Genomic DNA, 20,824 nt, shown 5'->3' on the forward strand with positions numbered 1-20,824 from the left:
ATTCCAGAATATAATACGTGAACATAGATGGCAGTCGATAATTATGAAAAATTTTAAGTTACCCAATGTCGGAAAAAAAGAAAAATTGCTGAGGAAATGAGTTTGAAAATGCATGGAGAATTTGAAAAGATACATGATCTAATTAGACTGAATGTTAATGAGAGCTATCAAACCATTCTTCGAAGAATAGGAGATACATTTTTGAATTATAGGCACCGTGATATTATTTTCAAATTTTAGAGCAAACGAAACATATGCCTTTTCTTAGAGATTAACGTAAATTTCCTAGGCATTACAAATTTGTATGCCCTGAGAATTGCTGAAAAGGCAAGTGTACCGGTCCTTAGAGTGCTGATTGGTGCAGAAATTTTGGAAGCTGATTTAGTCTTGAAACTTGTTTGCAAGAAGGAGCTTGATAAATGTTGTCCTGAGTCTAGTAATGACCTCAGTTTTATCGTTACTCATTTTTGGAGTTTACTATATTTCTAAGCTTCACAGGAAATATGTGCAGTTCAGTTAAATTTGTTTTTAACCCATCTTTTACAAAAAGAGGGAAACGCCCTTAAGATGGAGTAATAAAAAAGAAAAAACAAATAAATAAAAAAGCTATAAACAAATACAAATCAACACCAACAGAAAATCAAATAAATAATGCTGACCATGGATGAGATGCTATCGACATAGAAGAATGAAAATCACGTAGCCTTTTTATCAATAACGCATATAGGCGAAACTAGACTGAATTTATTCATTAAGTAACTATTTCTAGTCTAGGGAGGGTAACTGAAAAGGAATATACCATGACGAAAAAACACTTTACGAATAAATAGTTTCTAAGGCTCACCAATTTACAGTCAAACCGGACAAAGAGAAAGGAGATGAGGTACAATTAGAATAAAATGAATTTTCACAATATTTAATTTATCTTTGTGTTTAATATTAATTACAATTGAAGCATAAGCAATTCTCAGTTTTTTTTTCAAATTTTCAAGGGATAATTTTATAGTATCTTTCGTACTTTTTTCCAATAGATATTCCAAGATAAACTACTTTTTGAGAAAGAGGAACTTGAGCATTAGCTAAAGACAAAAAAAAGGACTATTTGTCTTTTTTAAATTGAAAGCTACAACAGCAGTTTGTTTTATATTGAAAGAAAGCCCAAAATCTTTATATTCATTATAGATCTGATGAAATGCATTTTCACAAACTACTAAAAAAAACCGGCTTAAATTCAAAACGTCATCTGCAAAAGTCATTAATGACAAATTAAGTCCACAATAAATACATTTAAAATTAACATAATTTTCGGCATTTAAAACAGAGTTATTAAATAAAAACGGTGAGTTAAGGCCACTCTGACGGACTCCTGCCAAAATATCAAAAAGGGAAGATCCCTCTTTTAACTTCGCCTTAAGGTGATGGTACGAATACAGAAGGCATTTTACCATGCAAAAATTTACCCCTTTTTTATACGCTTCAAGTAAAACTTGAGAAAAAATGTAAGAGTTTAAAAGCACAAAGGATAATGTGGGATCTACTTCCTTCCGCATCGGTAAGAACATTGATTAAAGCAAAAAGGGCATGCTCCCAGCCATTACCTTTTTGGTAACCAAACTGGTGGGGTGGGACATAACATTTAGAAACAATTTCATCCAAAATAACTGACTCAAATAATTTAAAAATAATAAAAGAAACTACAATAGGACGGAACGAATAAGACGCTGTACAATCCTTTTTACCTTTTCTCGGGATAAGGGTTATTTGACCAATTTTACATTGATAAGGAACAACTCCGTTTTCAAAAGACATTTGAAAAAGTAGAGATAAATGATTAAAAAGAAAAGCAATGGCATAATAAAAATGTCTGTCAGTAATTTATTAACTCCCGCGGAATTTCTTTTTCTTAAGTTTATTACAATAAAACGATACATCACTTGGCTTAATTATAAATTTGAAGGTTCGTGTTTCTTCAGACAAGCACTTGATTCTATTTCAGATTTTTATTCAAGAGCAGAATCAGGAGAAGAAAACTCATGTTTATAATAGTTTATCCACTCAGGCTCAGGAATATTATTCGCACCAATGTCTTCACAGGGGTGTTCAAATTTTTTTTTCAGAGCTTCGAAGGTTTGACTGTAATTTTATGAGTGTTTTCTCAATAAGATCAGCCTTATGTTTTCGTAGCTCTTTAGTAAAAAAAAAAAACTTTAGAACGTAGCCACAAACCTTTAACAGCCCCAAACTTCGGCCTGCGGCAATCCTTCCAAATACTCAGCCAAATTTAGAAGACTCGCACAGAGACATAAGGGAAGGGTTTTTGACCAATTCTGAACTTGAGAGCCTTTCCTAACATGCTTGCGCGGGACTCCTGGAGCTTCAGCACACTTTAATGCATGGTTAATTTCTGCTAGATAGGTGGTAAGTCATAGTAAGTTATTTTTCACTAAGGCCCGAGCGCGTGCATAACAAAGGAAAGAGGGACCTTTATTTTATTTAATGTTCTGTCGCATTCAAAATGAAACTTCTCGTGGTTAACTTTTTCCAGTCTTTTATATAAACCACTTTTTATCTGGCTGTTTAGAGGCATTAAACTAAGCATTTATTTTTAACTTTATTGGAAGGTCATCCGAATAAAAGCCATCACTAATTGCTTCGACAGTTTCACAGGGGAAAGATGCAATAAATAGATGAAAATTAGAAGTCGCTGATAGGACATCAATAAACGTGAAAGTTTCTCTTTGGATAGAAACTGAGTAGGAAGGGGGGGGGGGAAAGGAATTCAGAAGGATTTGGGTTCTTGGCGATGAACTCCCTGTTAAGTCCCACTTAAAGTCTCCTGAGATCAAAACTCAAGCATTTGGGCGTTTTGAAACTCTCTTCCCAAACTTGCTAACCTTTTGCAAGCAATTATGAACTAATTCTCTGAATGCGAAGAGCAGTAATCAATTGGCAGATAAACGTTTATAAAGATTAGCTCCAAAAATTCAGTTGCAATGAAATGGTCATTAGACTCAAGAAGATTGAGTGGAAATTGTGAAATGATAGCTAATGCGCCTGAATGTCAGCCACAGCACTTGTTCATTTTCGCTGGGTTAAATAGGAGATAAGAATTCTGTGAAATTCTGAGTGTATTTTTCCTTTCATCAGATAAAAATGTTATTGCAGAAAAATTATTTCATTTGTAATAAAAACTTTAGAGAGGACTAGGCCTTTGTAAACCACTTTGCCATTGATATTTCAAGGAGGCACACTCGTGCCTCTTTAAAGAGGCGAACCACGACAATGTTAAGCGATCTTCGGTTGCAGTGGTCGCAGAGGGATGGGGAGGGATGCATTTCGTAGCCCGAGCTCCAACTAAGAAACCTGCCGAATTTCATCCCCCTCCGACTTTTCCTTCATGGGGAAAATCTGGCCGAAAGTTTCGACCCCCCCCCCCCCCTTTAACGTTGTCCGATCGGGCTGAAATTCACAAGTTAAGGTCCCCTAGGGTCCAGGAGCTTATCCGCGAAATTTCAGCTCGATCCGATAACTCCTTCCCTGTTTTCCAGAAACCACGTATAACCACTTAATGTTCATGTTCTCCTTTTGTTTTTTTTTCGCCACGCCTACAGGTCACAGCCGACATCGGATCTGGGTGTACGAAGACTCATTCGACGCGGAATTCTCCGAGTAATTTTGCTTGAAACTTTCGTCGGAAAATCTTAACCCCCCGATTTTCTAGCTTAGAAAAACCCCATTTCCCCATAAGAGCCCATGTTAAGTTTTTTGTTGTTAAAAGTTACGAATTTCAACATTCAAGTACATCAAAATGATCAGCTCGACATGGTGAGACTGACTAAAAGCTTCAAAAAATTCTGTCTTAATCCGTAAAATTTTTATTTGAGAAAAATGACAGAAACCCTTTTTTTTCTGCCACGCCTACAGGTCACAGCCGACATCGGATCTGGGTGTACGAAGACTCATTCGACGCGGAATTCTCCGAGTAATTTTCCTGGAAAGTTTCGTCGGAAAATCTTAACCCCCCGATTTTCTAGCTTAGAAAAACCCATTTCCCCATAAGAGCCCATGTTAATTTTGAAATTCTTAAAAGTTATTTAAAAGTTATATTTATACACATGCAGGTATTTCGACTTAAAACATGCCCGGTTAGCTCAGTCGGTAGAGCGTGGGACTTTTAATCCTAAGGTCAAGGGTTCAAGTCCCTTATCAGGCGGTTTTTTTCCACAAAATATGAAAAAAACCTCGTTTTCTTAAAGAGTTAAAGAGGCTGCGTCCCAAAGTCGAACCTTAAAACGTACAGGAATTAGGAGAGGCAGTCCTAATTCCTGTACGAGGAGTACAGGAATTATTAAATTACATCCACCATGGATTGTAGAAAAACGTACAGAAATAATATGAAAAAAACTTCGTTTTCTTAAAGAGTTAAAGAGGCTGCGTCCCAAAGTCGAACCTTAAAACGTACAGGAATTAGTAGAGGCAGTTGGGGGGCTGCCACCCCCCAAACCCCCCACTTTTAAAGACTCTTTTGTACAGGTTTTTTGTTTTGTTAATTAAAAGAGGGCCTTTCTGAAGCCAAGAGCGGGGGGTTTGGGGGGTAAACCCGTACAAAAGAGTCTTTAAAAGCGGGGGGTTTGGGGGGCGGCAGCCCCCCCAACTGCCTCTCCTAATTCCTGTACGTTTTAAGGTTCGACTTTGGGACGCAGCCTCTTTAACTCTTTAAGAAAACGAAGTTTTTTTCATATTATCATGATAAGAGACTTATGAATCGAGCTATTATAATGACTTAATTTTACTTAAAAGTCCTTAGGCGACTGGGCATTTAGAGCTGTAACAGGGATGATCCTGTGATTTGAACAATGCACATTTCTTGGGTCTTTGACAAGGAGATATTTTGAAGTTTGAATGACCATGGTATTCACAGATGCGCAGATAGCTTCATTTTTGCAGCTGATGGATATATACCCGTAAGCTTGACACTTGAAACATCTCACCGGAAGAGTGATATACTTAGCTACTTTGATTCTCTCATAGTCGATGACTGAGTGATTTTTTATTGCATTCATAAAGTCAACTCTGGCTCCAAATTTCAATCGAATGAGCGGGTATCACCAATCTGTTTTGAACTGACACATTTCGGAATCAGTGGGTAAAGTTCATCGTCATTTATATTATTGGGGATGAATTGAGCAATTCCAAGGTGAGAGGGGCTCCTGATTGTTACAGAAAGAGACTTATCGTCGTTCTGAAAGACCCCAACAAGAGTTGCTGCATCAGCCTTGCTAGCAGTAACAACTCACCAATTATCTTTTCCGAGCCGAACTTCGACAAATCTTTCCTCAAATCTGAGTTTGTGAGGTGAGAAGGCAAATTCTTGAGCATCACTGCATTCTAGGGCTTTGTTTCAGTACCGCTGCTATTTTACCAGGATAGATAGGGACTTCGTCAGATTCAACTGTCACAAAGACTGGCAGCTCAAAGTTACGTTCCTCACAAAGTTCAAGTACCCTTAAGATATCGTTAATATTGTCTTCGGTACTTCTTTTAATTGGCACTCTATTGGTGTAGTGAGCAGAGGACCACAGTATCTCCTCAGCCTTCATTGTATCGTCCTTCGTAAAAAACTCGTTGGTTTTACGACTTACCTCGTCACTCTTATTTCAAACTTTTCGAGCACGATTTAAAAAGTTCCATATCGTATTCTAAACTAATTTCTCCGACAGAGCTATCGCAGAGAATATCTCACCCAAGGAAAATATTAGTAAAATTGAATCATATTCATGATATTAAGTCTTTGTATGAAAATCTTTGCACTTAATAAGTCACTAAGTCCCAAGGAAATTGACACTCAAATATCAAAACTATCAATTAGCCAGCAAATGAAAATAATTCGACTATGAAGGAATTTTCAATAAATGTCCATAGGGAAATCACACATGTTTAAGCTTACTGTGTAAAAATATTATATCGGAAAATAAAGTGTTTACCCAACGGAGGTGATTATACCGGAAATAAAGTGTTTACGCAACGAAGGTGTTTCTCACGGTATTGATAGCATTTGTTATAAGCGTCTTACAGCTGGCTCCCCTTAATTTGTTAAGTACTTGACACTGCTTTGTTAAATTATTTTTACTCTAAATTAGTGCTGGATCGATTACTGTTTCCCCTGTACTTTGTAAAATATTTGAACTAATGATTAATGACGAAATTATAACGAAGTGTTATGTACCAGATAATCAGTTTGGATTAAACAAAGCGGATGGCTGCAATTATTCACATTATCTTATCGTTAATTTGTTGGTAAATGCTGTTGAGAACGGTGAACTCCTTTACTTAGCCGGTCTTAATGTCTCAAAATCATTTGACTCTGGTATCCATGCCCACATTCTACTGAATGCTTACAAAAGTGGAGTAAATTCTCCAGTTGTAAAGGCTTTTCGGGATATGTATAAAAAGCTAAATGCGAATAATAGGATTATTGTATCACCTGGTGATATTGGAGTTACTCCGCAAATCCAGATTAAGAAACGTATTATACAGAGAGCTCTGACTTCTCCACCCCTGTTCAATAATAGCATTTCTGAACCTCAATACGAAGTTGTTATGATTTGTGTATTTAGAGCGGGTGATGTCTCGTTAGAAAATTGTGCTGATGATATTCTAAGCTTTAGTCGAAGGCAGACTGGCATAGAAAAGAATTTCCGTATACTGTCGGGGGAACATAGCCATATCGGACTAAAGTTTAGCAAGAGTAGAATTGAATTGCTGGTTTTTAACCGCCGTACCCAAGATCTTTTGGGTAAGCTTGTCTCTTGGTACCCATGTCGTTTATGAACAAGATCACCTTGCATAATTTATGGTACCAATTGGGAAATATTTGCATGCAACATGAACTCTGTTGAAAGATTTTTTCGTAAAGAAGAGTAGGAAAGCTTGTGGCCTTTTAGTTGCTATGAAATTCAAGTTTAGTTGCCGTATCCTGAGATCTTTTTACAATTTCTTTGTAGTCCCACATTTGCTTGCTCTTTCCCTTTTTTGACAGCTTTTCACTCGCACTGATATTGCTAATATTAGAAAGTGTTTCTACAAACATTTCATAGCTACTTCGGCTTCTCCTTCTGAATAGAAATATCACTGTATCGACCAGATATGTAGTCGCTAGCCTCTTAAATGCTATCAGAAGAAGAAATGGGTAGTTTTAAAAGTGGCTAAGCTAAATTACACTGGCCTGGCTGGCGAGTTGGTTCTAACACAATATAAAAGAAAAATGGCCGTGTTGTTTCAAGTTCGACTTATGTAGTATACCTTTGCTTTGTAATACAGTACATTGCTCGTAATGTAGGTTCTGGACTAATTTTTTGCTTTTTTTGTAAGTTATTCTACATGTCACGTGTTCAATACACATTTTAAGCACTTTATGCAACTATGATTCTTACGAGAAAGGAAGGTTAAGCAGTTAAATTGACTCCCATCCTGATAGATGACTTGCAATTATGTAATAGAAGCACACACAGGGAAAACAAGAAAACCAGGAAGTGGCAAAACAGCGGAAACTTTTGTAGAACTAAAAAACAATTATAATCGTTCCAATCAACATGATTTCAATAGCCCCCACCCTTCACGAAAATAAGCGAGAATTACCTCAAAACGCTGATTCGTAATTTATTAGGCCGTCTGCCGTACTCCTTCGCACCTTTCGGACCCATTATTGGTTTACAATTGTGTCTTTGCTTTGTAATGCAACACATTGCTCCTAGTGTATTTTCTGCAATAGTTTGTTTCTGTCCACCCTTAGTTTTGATATTAATCTTTACGTTTCTTTGAAACTCTGTATGGAAAATTTTTTTTAAGCTATTCTACATGCCGAATCATATTTTGGACAGTTGATCCAATTATCAACCAGCTCGTGGTAACGAACTGTAAGCAAGGAGCGATGCGGCTCAATAGTAACTGAAACTCTAAAAAAAAACGGAATTTTGATACCAATAGAAGTATCAAAAGAATCGGTTTACTATGTTGATCCCAAATATACAAGTTTCATTAAGTTTAGTGTTACCTATCAAAGGCTAAGAGCCTGAGAAAATTTGCCTGGTTTTCAAAAAAGGAAAAAACACCCGCTATAAGTCACATAATCTTAATGGAAATTATGCTATAAGATTCAGCGTATTAGAGAACCTTACTGTAGAGGTTTCAAGCTCCTATATTCAAAAATGTGGAATTTTGTGTTTTTTTTTCTGTCAGAAGAAAGATCACGGATGCGTGTTTATTTGTTTTTTCCAGGGGTGACCGCATCGACCCAGTGGGCCTAGAACATAGGGAGAGGGCTCAATCAAACAGAAATTATAAGTTCTAGTGCTCTTTTTAAGTGACCGAAAAGATTTAAGGGCAACTAGGCCCCCTACCACGCCACTTTTTTCCCAAAATCATCCGATAAAACTTTTGAGATAGCTAGTTTGTCCAGCATAGTTGAAAGTACCAAGAACTATGTCTTTGGATATAAATGACCCCCGACAGATCCTGGAGAAACTCTTAAGGTAATAAAATTTGCGCATTATTTGCATGTGGTAGCATTTGTAATTGGGAAGCATGCATAAATTTTTCGGGCGGAGTGGGGGGGGGGTGAATCTACTTCTTGGGGAATTTGCACCGGGAGAATTTTCAATAGGGAGGGAAGTTTCCAGAGGGTGAACTTTTCAGGGGATACTAAATTTGTCAGAATTCCTGAACGATTTTGTTATTTTTCTTTTTTACATGTATTGCATTCTCTTTAACAGTTCAATTTTACGCTTGGAGATGTTGAGGGTAATTATCCATGGTAAATTTTCACCGGGATTGAATTGTCCAGAAGATATTTCCGTGGGGAGGTGGGATTTTTACATGGAGGTAAACCCAGATTTCCTGGCGTTATTTGAAAAACGATCAGAAATCTAAATACAAAAACAAGTTTCTTTCAACTGAAATTAAGGAGCAACATTAGAACCTAAAAAAAAATATTACTTATTTCTTATTTGAGAGGGTTGCCCTCTCTTCCCCACCTCGCTCTATACACTAAATTCTAAATTTTGTCCCTATCCTTTAAAAACTAAAACACAATGTCTTTTAATTCAAACAATAAGAAACTCTTTTAGAAGTACTGAAAAACTTCAGCATGAAGAGTGAGATGTCGAGGAGAAAGCAACCCCCTCATATACGTAATAATCCCTGTCCGTTTTAAGTTTTAATGCTGCCCCTTTCTTTCAGGTGAAAAAACTTATTTTTTTTTTAATTTAATAACGCATTCCGAAACCATGATTTGTTAACAAGTCACAATTGTTACAAAAATGGGTGGTTTATTTTCCCGTCAAACAGAAGCTGCCGTAATCACTAAAGAACTCTAAATGCTAATGCAAAACGTTAAACGTCTTTTCAAAACGTTATATAAATTAAATTAAAAATTACATTTTTCCATGAAAAGAAAAGATCAAATTCCACAAATTGCATTGCATAAACCAACTCTTCTATCTAATAAAACTTAAACGAAAGAACTACTCTAAATGAAGATACCAAGAAAAAACAGCAAAAAAACAAAAATAGAAATACCCATAATATTAATGAGTCGGGTTACTTCCATTTAGCTCCATGAAGTTGAAAGTGTCATTGACTCTTCATTAAAGACAAACATATTTTTGAACTGTAAAAATATCACTTATTCAATTCATTGTTCTATCCAATTGATTTTCAATTTATTATTTTAGTAGTACCGATTCATCAGCGTGGAGATGCGATACTTCTAAATAAAACAAAAACATTGACAAATCCCAGGACTGGGATTCATCCACAAGCACGATTAGTTTTCAACTGACTCAATATCTTATAGTAGTCACTTAACATAATACCTAACTCAAGGAACAGCAAATAGTTAGTCTATGATAGTTGCAAGAATACAAACCAAAAATATTTAAATAAGTATTTAAGTTTTTATTAAAGTAAAGTGAAAATAAAATAACCCTTGGTTTAGTTTTATTTCATCCAAGTTGACTCAGAAAATGGTTGCTTAGCTGAGTAGGAGAGGCCATACAGGTGAGAAGCTTGAATGACCAGTGAATTCGTCACATGAGGTATGAACAAAATAGAGAACTGATTTAAAAATGCAAAGGGTTCTATTTCTTTTAAAATGTGAAAAGTGAAGAGAAAGAAGTATGTACAAGGATTTTACTGATTATCTAGTGACTTTAAAATTGAGAGCCCTTGATTCCTTTTTTGAATTTACTGATTACAAAAGACATGTTCTGTTGCATTGACTATCTGCCTAAAAATGAACGCTATATATAAAAGACGAGCAACTATGCAAAGGCTTATTAGTTCCAGAATTTGCTGCCCAATTCTATTTCATGCTATTCAAGGAGAAAGAAAAAGTATGTCAACCATTTGTAGAAAACAGACACATAAACAAAAGTTATTAAAAGTCAAAGAGCAGTGCTAAAACTTAAAACCAATAAAAGTTTTAATGATAATTCCATTAGTCTTTCAAATTTGAAATAGAAATTTGTCCGAGTAAAAGGATTTTGACAAGGAAAAGTAGCGTTTTCTGCGATTGTGTGTCATCAAACTTCACTTCTGCTCCAAAGGGGGGTAAGTTACTGTTTGGTTGTAGATTCACTTTGTAAATTAAAGTACATTTTTTGAGACATTTCTCTCCCTTAACAATGACTCACCGTCTCTTCTTTATGATACCTGATCCACAATTATTCATCACGGTGCTCAATTTTACAAAACATCGAATGAATTAACTTAGTTAAATGAAGCTTTGAAATAAATGTCAATTTTCTACCATTTCTATGACTTTTAGAAACAATTGTACGACCGTGCAGCATTATTTCATCTGAAACCGAATTTTACACTTGTCTTGATCAGCGACTTTTGTTCTTGAATGTCAAAATATTGTGGTAAAAAGACAAAAAGTTTAGATGGATAAAATGAAAATTTACGTAAAATATTTATATAGATTTTCATTATTCTATTTATTTTCAAAGATTTCCATTTGTTAAAATATTATACCACTTACAAATCCATCGAAAATTCTATTGCTGAACTATTATAAAACGTTGTTGCATTTTTTTTTGTCCAGCTAATGAATAGCAAGCCAAAATCTTGATTCTCAAGGAGGAGAAACCAAAAAAAGTTATATGACAAATATTTCTTTTATCATTGAAAAACCGTTGTCCCCTCCGCAATCCCTCGCTTTTTACGCTAAAGCTTTTAATTGTTTTAAAAAGTAGAATTGTGGCAAAGAGTCAAACTTTAGCGTAAAGAGCGAGGGATTGCGGAGGGGACAACTCATTTCATATACGGAGTAATTTCTGTTCGTTTTAAGTTTTAATGTCGCTCCTTACTTTCAGCTAAAAAAATTAGTTTTTTTTTATTTAATTTCTGAACATTTTTGAATTAATGCATGTTTGGTTTTGGCTCTCCGCACATAAATTATTAAAATGAAATTTGTATATTAATTCTTTTTTTGGCTAAATGACTTTGTCTTAGTTTTGATCAGACGATTTTGAGAAATAAGGGGTGGAGAAGGAGGCCTAGTTGCCCTCCAATTTTTCGGTTACTTAAAAAGGCAACTAGAACTTTTAATTTTTAACGAACGTTTTTATTAGTAAAAAATATACGTAACTTAAGAATTAACTTACGTAACAAACTTTCATAACCTTATATTTTTATTATGTATACGAGGGGGTTTGTACCCTCGTTAATACCTCGCTCTTTACACTAAATCGTAAGTTTTGTCCTAATTCTTTAAGAATGACCCCTGAATCAGAAAGGCCGCAGAATAAATAGTTGAAATTACTAAAAATACTTTAGCATAAAGAGCAAGGTATTTATCTCCTCCTAAATACCTCGCTCTTTATGCTAAAGTATTTTTAGAACCCCTCATATGCGTAATAATCTCTGTTCGTTTTAAGTTTCAATGCTACTTCTTCCTTTCATTTGAAAAAAACGTTTTCATGTTTATTTTTCATTGTTTTCTTATAGCAATGCTAGAGAATCCTGCGCCCTTGTTATTGAATTTTTCTTCCCCCATGACAGATTCCTCCAAGGAAAGATCCTCCAACATAGCCCCCTCTCCTCAGCCCCACCCCCAAACAAAATAAAATCCCCCTGAAAACGTCTGTACACTTCCCAATAACCATTACTATATGTAAACACTGGTCAAAGTTTGTAACTTGCAGCCCCTCCCCCAGGGATTGTGGGGGAGTAACTCATCCCCAAAGACATAGTTATTATGGTTTTCGACTATGCTGAACAAAATGGCTATCTCAAAATTTTGATCCGTTGACTTCGGGAAAAAAATGAGCGTGGGAGGGGGCCTAGATGCCCTCCAATTTTTTTGGTCACTTAAAAAGGGCACTAGAACTTTTCATTTCAGTTAGAATGAGCCCTCTTGCGACATTCTAGGACCACTTGGTCGATACGATGACCCCTGGAAAAAAAATACAAAAAAAAACGAACAAAAAAAAACAACAAACAAACAAACAAATAAACACGCACCCGTGATTTGTCTTCTGGCAAAAAATACAAAATTCCACATTTTTGTAGATAGGAGCTTGAAACTTCTACAGTAGGGTTCTCTGATACGCTGAATCTGATGGTGTCATTTTCGTTAAGATCCTACGACTTTTAGAGGGTGTTTTCCCCTATTTTCCTAAATAAGGCAAATTTTCTCAGGCTCGTAACTTTTGATGGGTAAGACTAAACTTGATGAAACTTATATATTTAAAATCAGCATTAAAATGCGATTCTTTTGATGTAGCTATTGATATCAAAATTCATTTTTTTTAGTTTTGGTTACTATTGAGCCGGGTCGCTCCTTACTACACTTCGTTACCACGAACTGTTTGATTGCCAGTCATTTATTGTGATATGGTGTGTTTCTCATTTTTATGATAGAAATCGTATTTTAAAAAGACATTCTGCAGTTCAAGCTAAAAAATACTTATACCATTCCAATTTAACACACCGTTAAAGAAAGATACTGTAACTAATAATGATATCTTCACACAATCCTTTCATCCAAACTGTGTTTCTGTTTTTTTAGTAAAATACTTTATTCAACTCTAATAACTAATATCCCACAAATATTTAGGTCAGCTCAAAGAGCACCTATATTAATAACTTCTAGGTATTTCAGTACAACACAAACAAACATAGCAACCAACCTTGCAAGTCTGATGCCAATTCAATTCAGACTATAAAACCAAGGAATTTTCAGATACTCGAAACACAGAGAGGTAGAAAAATTGCCAAGGATTGAGAGACATGATTTAACTTTAAATAGTGTTTCAGCAAGCCGTAGTCATTTTATTGACCAAACTATTGAATGAGATTTATATTTATAAAATATGGTTCTTTTAACAGTTGAGAAAACTTGGAAGATATAAATAATTTTGTAACTTGTGGTCCAAAAGTTAACTAACACATATTCCACAACTGGTTTTATTGCTTGCAAAAAGTACATTGTCGCAACATGCTATCCTTGGGATGAAAATGAAAGAAAACAATCCGAAAATCATATATAAACCACTAAAAATAAACGTTTAAAAAAAGAAAAGAATATCCATCTGAGTTTCGTCACAAATCTAAAGTACAGATCTAAGGTTAAAAATGACAAAAAAAGTCTAGAAATTGATTGATTGTCATAAATAATCAAAACTCACTATACAGAGAAAAATTATTTTCTACAGAGAAAAACCATTTTCATGAAATTAAGTTGTATGAAAAATTATGGAAAAATTTTGCTTTGAACAAGATTAAATAAGAAAAATTACATATAATCATTCCAGGTTACCTATTGATAAAGCAGAGATTTTAATCATAAACGGTACATCCAACCGAAAGCTCAGTACTAGGGTGATAGAGAATATTGTGATTGCCTTAAATGTGCGACATAACAGTAGGAAATTTGAGTAAAAAACAAGGAAAAGAAACTTGCCAATGCACTCGTACTTTAAAAATTTACGTTTTACTTAGAGATCTAATAATTCACTACAATCAAGAATCATTCTTTGAAGACGTAGGACACTCCACATTGCAATTATTTAACTTTAAAAAAAAAAGATACAAAAGCTTTATATAATTTTTTTCTTATAAATCCAGCCTTAAGGGGTTGAACACAAGGAAACTGGTCTTTCGTGAATAATGCTCAGACCCAAAGAGCAAAAATTGCAATTTTATGTCCCAGTAAGAAGTTCTCAACCTTATTCACGGCAAGCACTCCTTTGAGTCTTGATAACACAATATCATTAGAGTGATTTGCAAGAATTTGCTGTTTAATCTTTATGTGTCCCACTATCAATACAGAACTAACGTCTGCAAAAAAAAACACATATTTTCTTAGCATTAAGGAGGGGGGTGGTTACGAGTAAAAGAGCAGTATCTTTGAGCAATGGCACAATGACAAAAAAACAACAACAAAAGCGCGTCCATGAAGTACAAACACAACTCTTAAATAAAACAATAGATCATAACCTCCGGTAGGACTTGGGAGAAATAGAAAAATATGGCAAGGCATAAAAAACAAAAATCTTTGCTGCTAAGAAGCAATATGTCAAGTCTATTACTTGCCAAAAACAAAAAAGTGCTCATTGAAAGTTGATTTTCTGAGGCAGGTTGACACAGTTTCCAGATAGTGGCACTTTGTGTGTGATGTTTACACCAGTTCTTACAAGAATGGAGCGGCCCTCTTTTTGACTTTCTAGTGATGGCAAGAAACCAAGCTGGAAAACAATATTTATGTAAAAATATGAATTTGGGTAGGAATGAAATATTGGATGGGAAAATTCAAAGGAAGCAAAACTGGAAATAGAGAATGAGAGGGACTTATCGAAGGTGGGGTTTTAATTTTTTCAGGATCAATAAAATGTTTAGTTAGGAGCCTAGAGCCACAATTGGGCCTTCAGAAGGTGTTTTCAAGTTTCAAACTATTCTTTTAAGGTAAGCCCATCCCGATACAACCTTAAAGAAAAAAGTTTCCAAATTCAGAAAATAAATTCTTCACTTAAGTCTTAAAAACTTCATAAGATGGTAGGGTTGGAGGTATTATTGCAATTTTCATAGACCTGGGAAAAGCGAAACTTGATTCCAATAGAAGAAAATCTCCTTTGCTATTCCGAAAGTGTATTTAAACCAACGGATATACAAAATTTTAATCTCATGTAAACTTAATAATTTGAACGAGTGAATTTTACAGTTTCTTAAAGCGACAGTAAAAAACTGGCTAAGTTGAGAATTAAGCTAGCATAAATCATGCATTTGTGATTCGATTACTTGATTGAGTGTTTCTATAGTTTAAAAAGAAAAGTATGCAAATGCACAGTGGAAAATTTCTACTGAGTATGCAGATAAATTTTTGAATCATCATGCTACAATGGCCTACAAAATATAATTACGACAAAGAGTGCGACACGTCCTGGTTATTGGATCATAAAAATCCCTGCGAAATCCTTTATTTTATCAGTGATTTTGTAAAGATTCCTCTTCCTTTAAGGCAATTGATTTAGTAGAACCGAACAATGATTTCTAATTTTACTCTAGCTATACTCTAGAAACGAAATTCGAGCCCAACAGAAGTTTTCCGTGCTTCTGATCCATAATCATTTTCCCTGTGTAATTTCCTCTTGTGTAACCTGAAAGCTTTCACCACTCATAGTTTTTTTTTGATTTTTTTAATTAAAAAAAATTAATTAAAATTAATTAAAAAATTTTAATTAATTTTTATTTAGTTTTCTTTTTCTTGTAAAAATCAGGAAGGCAGACATTTTTAAAAAGAAACATCCATCATTTAGCTTTTTTTTTTACCACAGTTTTTAATCAGGAGTTAAAAAATGAAACAAATTTTCTTACATATCTTAATTTCCTTCTTTTTTAACGAAATCTTTCAAAATATCTTGGGTGAAGTCTTTCTCTTCGGACAAAACTTAAAAAAAATCGCAACACCAAACCAGAAGTACCATTAATAAGCTGCATAGAAAACAGAAACTAATAATACCAAGGATCATATTAGTACACAAGGTTTGGGTCAGAGGAAGTTCTCTCTTTATCCCTCTTCTGATCTTTTCATAAGAGCCAACCAAAATCAAATCCAATTTTTAGGGAAAATATTAAGAAGCAGAAATGTTCAGTTATTTGGACATAACGATCATTTCTGCTCATGCACGTAGTTCAAAAGTAACACAGTTCCATTAATTTTCAAATTTTGAAAGACTGTTTCTTAAATAGGGGTAAAAAACCCGACTCTGGCTTGTAATTCTGTAGTACGGTTTAAATCAGTAGTAATTTCTTCTTTACTCGAGAGATGGAGTTCAAAATGGTTGAATATGGAGTAAGCCTACCTTTTCATTTAGCTTTGATCTTTATCGATTTTAAACAATAAAGCATTTCTGATGAAAGCAAAGATTTAAAACGAACAAAAATCAGTGAATTCGAGCTTATGCAAGGCACAGATGAATAACTGACTCGTAATAATTCCCTAAATTTTTAGAATTCTGAAAAACTAGCTTTTAACTGAAAACACAAAACCACACAACAGAACAAGATTAGGAGCCGAAAAATCCTTAAGTAGCAAACAAAAAATAAAAGGCTAATTTATAGGATTCTCTGAACTCTTTCACCGGCCCATAAAATTAATAAATTTTACTATGCAGTTTTATTTCTCTAAAACCTCAAGCAAGCTCAGTTTTCAGAAAAGCGCTAGTTTTTCAGATAAGTGTTGCTAAAACTGCGAAGCAAGATTTGCAACACATATCTCACTTTTTTTTATTGTCAACTTCGATGTTTACTTTCGTCAGAAAAACTTCTAATTTTTCAAGTTAATTTTTGTATGTTTTTGGAAGAATAGACTTTTAATTTTTGTAGGTTTAATTTAGCATAGGTTTAATTTTGCACCTCCCTTAAAATTTCCCTTCAAAAATCCGTAATTTTGTCTCATAAAGAGTTCAAGAATATATTACCCTTACCATCTCTGAATAGTATATATATAAAAAATCAATTAGTTATGAAATAATGTCCTATACGAAATATATGAATCCTAGAAAACTGAAGGCCAATAATTTTTTTTCTTAAGATATGTAGTTAATATAATTGCGGAATGTTATTATTATTATTACAATTTTTCTACAGCAACTTTTTTTTAACATCTCATACGAAAGTATACTGTTATTGTTTTTGTATCTTGGACTTTGGCATTTTAGGAGTTCAGTCTATTAAAATCATATTATTATGAAAAATAAAAAGATTAAATTCTCCAAATTTAGGGACCTTTCCCCTGTCCCCAAATGACCAACCTGTGTGCGACGTCAAACAAGTGATCAATTTTTTAAGGCTTGATGGGGTCAGAGAAGTAAACACCCTAATTACATAGACTCATCGTGCTAGTCCGCAAGCGCTAGAGAGAGGGAAGGAGAGAGGGAAGGAGAGAGAGAGAGAGAGAGAGAGAGAGAGAGAGAGAGAGAGAGAGAGAGAGAGAGAGAGAGAGAGAGAGAGAGAGAGCTCTAATATTTTTGAACTGGTCATTTTTGACAGGTTTGAGGGTCTTTTTAGAAATCAATTTCTGAAATAGAAGTTTTTCAAAGAAAAGTAAAGGCCATATTAAACAGAAACTCAATAATTCAAACTCAAAACGATCAGAAATTACTATTAAACAATCAATGTAACCCAAAACGAATAGAAATGAAATAAACAATCATAGCGAAAAAAAATACAACAGGTATTAATATGAATGAATAAACAAATCTAGAAACGGGTGAAGCTTAACTTGAATTAACTGATTCAAAAACTTTAATCCGTTTAAATTTGAAGACTCCTGTTTGTCGGTTAACTACACGTGTCTTGCACAGTCTTAGGAATAACTATTAAAATTCAACGGATTATTTGACAAATAATGATATTAATTACTGAAAGCTCATGAGTTCAAAATTTAATTTTACTGTAATTTTATGGTGAACCAATTTTTATGTTTGCTTTCAATGTTGTAATAAGTATAAAAAATTAATTTAATTCGTTTTCAGTAAAGCGCCAATAACGCAGTAGGTCTTAGACTTTTACAGTTGGGTAAGGAGGAATTATCCAAACTCTTGTTTGCAGTGATTTTCTTCGTTTTAAGCTTGATTTGTATATTTAATTTAGATTTCACTCGTTTTAACATTTATTTATTCATTTATATTGGTACCTGTCGTATGTTTGTTTGCTATGATTGTTTATTTGATTTATGTTCGTTTTCGGTTTCATTTATACTTCAATAGATTTAAGTTAGTTTTAAGCTTGATTTGCATATTCAATTTAAGATTTACTCGTTTTAAGATTTGTTTATTCCTTAATATTAATACTAATAATTATATTAATATTACAATAATTAACAAATAATTATATAATGATTAATTATATAATAAATTATGTTAATAATTTATATCAGGATCTGCTGTATGTTTTTTTGCTATGATTGTTCATTTAATTTCAGTTCGTTTTGGGTTTCATTTATTCTTTAATAGTAATTTCTGGTCGTTGAGGGTTTGAGTTATCGTAAGTTCTTACTTCTTATGATCTTAGGTTTAATATGGCTTTTACTTTTCTTTGAAAAACTTCTTTTCCAGAATAAAAAAAACATTAATTTCTATTCATTTTTAATTGCAAAATATTCAACTTTTTCAAAATTCCTTATTCCAAAATAAAATTATATGTGTCTTAAAAAGCCTTGGCAAGGACTAACAAAATTAAACTGAATATTTAATATATAATGAAATTAATTGCTGAAACTCATCACCTCGAGATCTTATTTCACCGCAATTTTCATTTTATTTTCAATTTTGTAATAGGTATTAAAGAAAATATTTGTGATATAGTTCGTTTTAGTAAAGCGTCAATTTAGTATGCTTTATGCTTTTACGGTTAGGAAAACCGGGCAGTAGCCAAGCTTTTGCTTATAGTGAATACTATAGGTGTCTTGAACAATCTTGGAAAGAGCTAATAAAATTAAACTGAATTCCCATGATTTTTGGAATGAGATTTTTTGAAGGGCAGGGGCATGGAGGGAGGACCAAGGGTCAGCTCCCTCGAATTTTGGAATAAGGTATCGCTAATATATTTTTTTTCTGGGGGAAGGGGGCATGGAGGGAGATCGAGGATCTGCTCCCATGATTTTTTGAAAAAACATGTCGTTAATATTTTTTTGAGGGGAGACGGGGGCATGGAGGAGGGACCAAGGATCAGCTCTCATTATTTTTAGAATTAAATATCGTTAAGAAGTACTTTTTGGGGGGAGGGTTGGGTGCTGGAGAGAGGTTTAGGGGCTCCCATGATTTTTGGAACACAATATCGTTAATATTTTTTTTTGGGGGGGGGGAGGGGGTCGGGCCAGGGATCAGCTCCCTTGAGTTTTGGAATATCATTAATAATTTGTTGTTTTTAGGGGGTCGGGCCATGGAGTGAGGGCCAGGGATCAGCTCCCATGATTTATCATTGATACGTTTTTTCGGGGAGGAAGGAGCGGATCAGGCCATGGATGGCCAGGGGTCAGCCCCCATAAGTTTTAGAATAAATTAAAATAAATAAGTTTTATATGGGGGGCATGGAGGGAGGGCTAGGCTTTTAAATTTTTTTAGAGTAGGGGTGGGGGTCAGGATTATCTGGTCTTCGAACTGTTTTAAAAACCCACGCATAAAAACCTTATATGCGCCCAGGGCGTAACTTAAAACACTAGTCCCCGGGCTCTGGGGGCTTGTGTCGACCCCGGAGTTTTTGTTATTTGGTCTTTAAACCTATTTTAACAAAATGATTATCTCAAGAATTTGAACGGACACATTTGGGGAAAAGAGGGCAGGGGCAGGGGCTAGTTACCATCCAATCACTTTTGACTCTTAAAAAGGGAACTAGAACATTCAATTTCTAATCAGCTTAGTCCCCTCCAAAGTTTAAACGACCACCTCTTCTATAAAATATAATATGCACATGGAATATAAGTTACATCCCTTCCCCCGGGCTCTGGGGGGTTATGTTAAACCCAAGATTTTTGTTATCTGACCGTTAGACAATTTCGAACCAAATGGCTATATAAAAATTTTGATCGGATGCATTTGGGGAAAAGAGGTGCGGGAGGAGAGATAGATGCCCTCGAACCATTTTTCACTCATAAAATAGGAACTAATTTCCAATTAAATGAGCCCCATCCCCTAAAGTTTATATGACTATCCCCAACATAAAAACCTTAAATGTCACAGGACGTAAGTTACAATATTTGTCCCCGAGCTCGGGGGTTTTGTCGAACCCCTAAGTTTTGTTATTAGATCTTTGGACTACTTTGAACAAAATGGCTATCGCAAAACTTTGATCGGATACATTTGGGATAAAAGGGCCTTGGGGGGGGGGGGTAGTTGCCCTTAGATCACTTTTTACCCTTAAAAAGGGCAATAGAGCTTCCGATCTCTAATCGAGTGAGCCCCCTCTGAAGTTTATACGATCATCCCTTCCTTACAAACCATATATTCCTTGGGGCACAACTTACAACACCTGCCAACGGACCCTGGGGGGTTGCGTTGACCCTGAAATTTTTGTCATCTAATCGCTGAACTATTTTTAACAAAATGACTATCTCAAAATTTTTATCGGATGCTTTTGGGGAAAAGGGGCACAGGAATTGTCCAAAATTTAAAATTAAATTTTAATTAAAATTTAAATTAATAAAATTAAAATTTAATTAAAATTTAAAATTAATTAAAATTTAAAATTATTTTTTTTTACCTTTACCTCTAAAATTTATGCAACCACTCTTTCTATAAGAAGTGTACGAACACTATAGCGT

General features: G+C 34.5%; 1 protein-coding gene across 2 annotated transcripts in view; it reads right to left on the reverse strand.

Annotated features, from left to right (window-relative positions):
* Positions 1-13,454: 13,454 nt before the first annotated feature.
* Positions 13,455-20,824, reverse strand: part of LOC136032969 (uncharacterized) — an 83,051-nt gene continuing 75,681 nt past the window's right edge. For both annotated transcript variants that reach the window (XM_065713469.1, XM_065713468.1), the window contains one exon: positions 13,455-14,750. In XM_065713469.1, the coding sequence (XP_065569541.1) occupies positions 14,616-14,750 (135 nt within the window). In that variant the 3' untranslated portion in view covers positions 13,455-14,615. The remainder of the gene's footprint in view (positions 14,751-20,824) is intronic.

This window comes from Artemia franciscana, chromosome 11 (genome assembly GCF_032884065.1).
Source record: "Artemia franciscana chromosome 11, ASM3288406v1, whole genome shotgun sequence".
NCBI lineage: Eukaryota > Metazoa > Arthropoda > Branchiopoda > Anostraca > Artemiidae > Artemia > Artemia franciscana.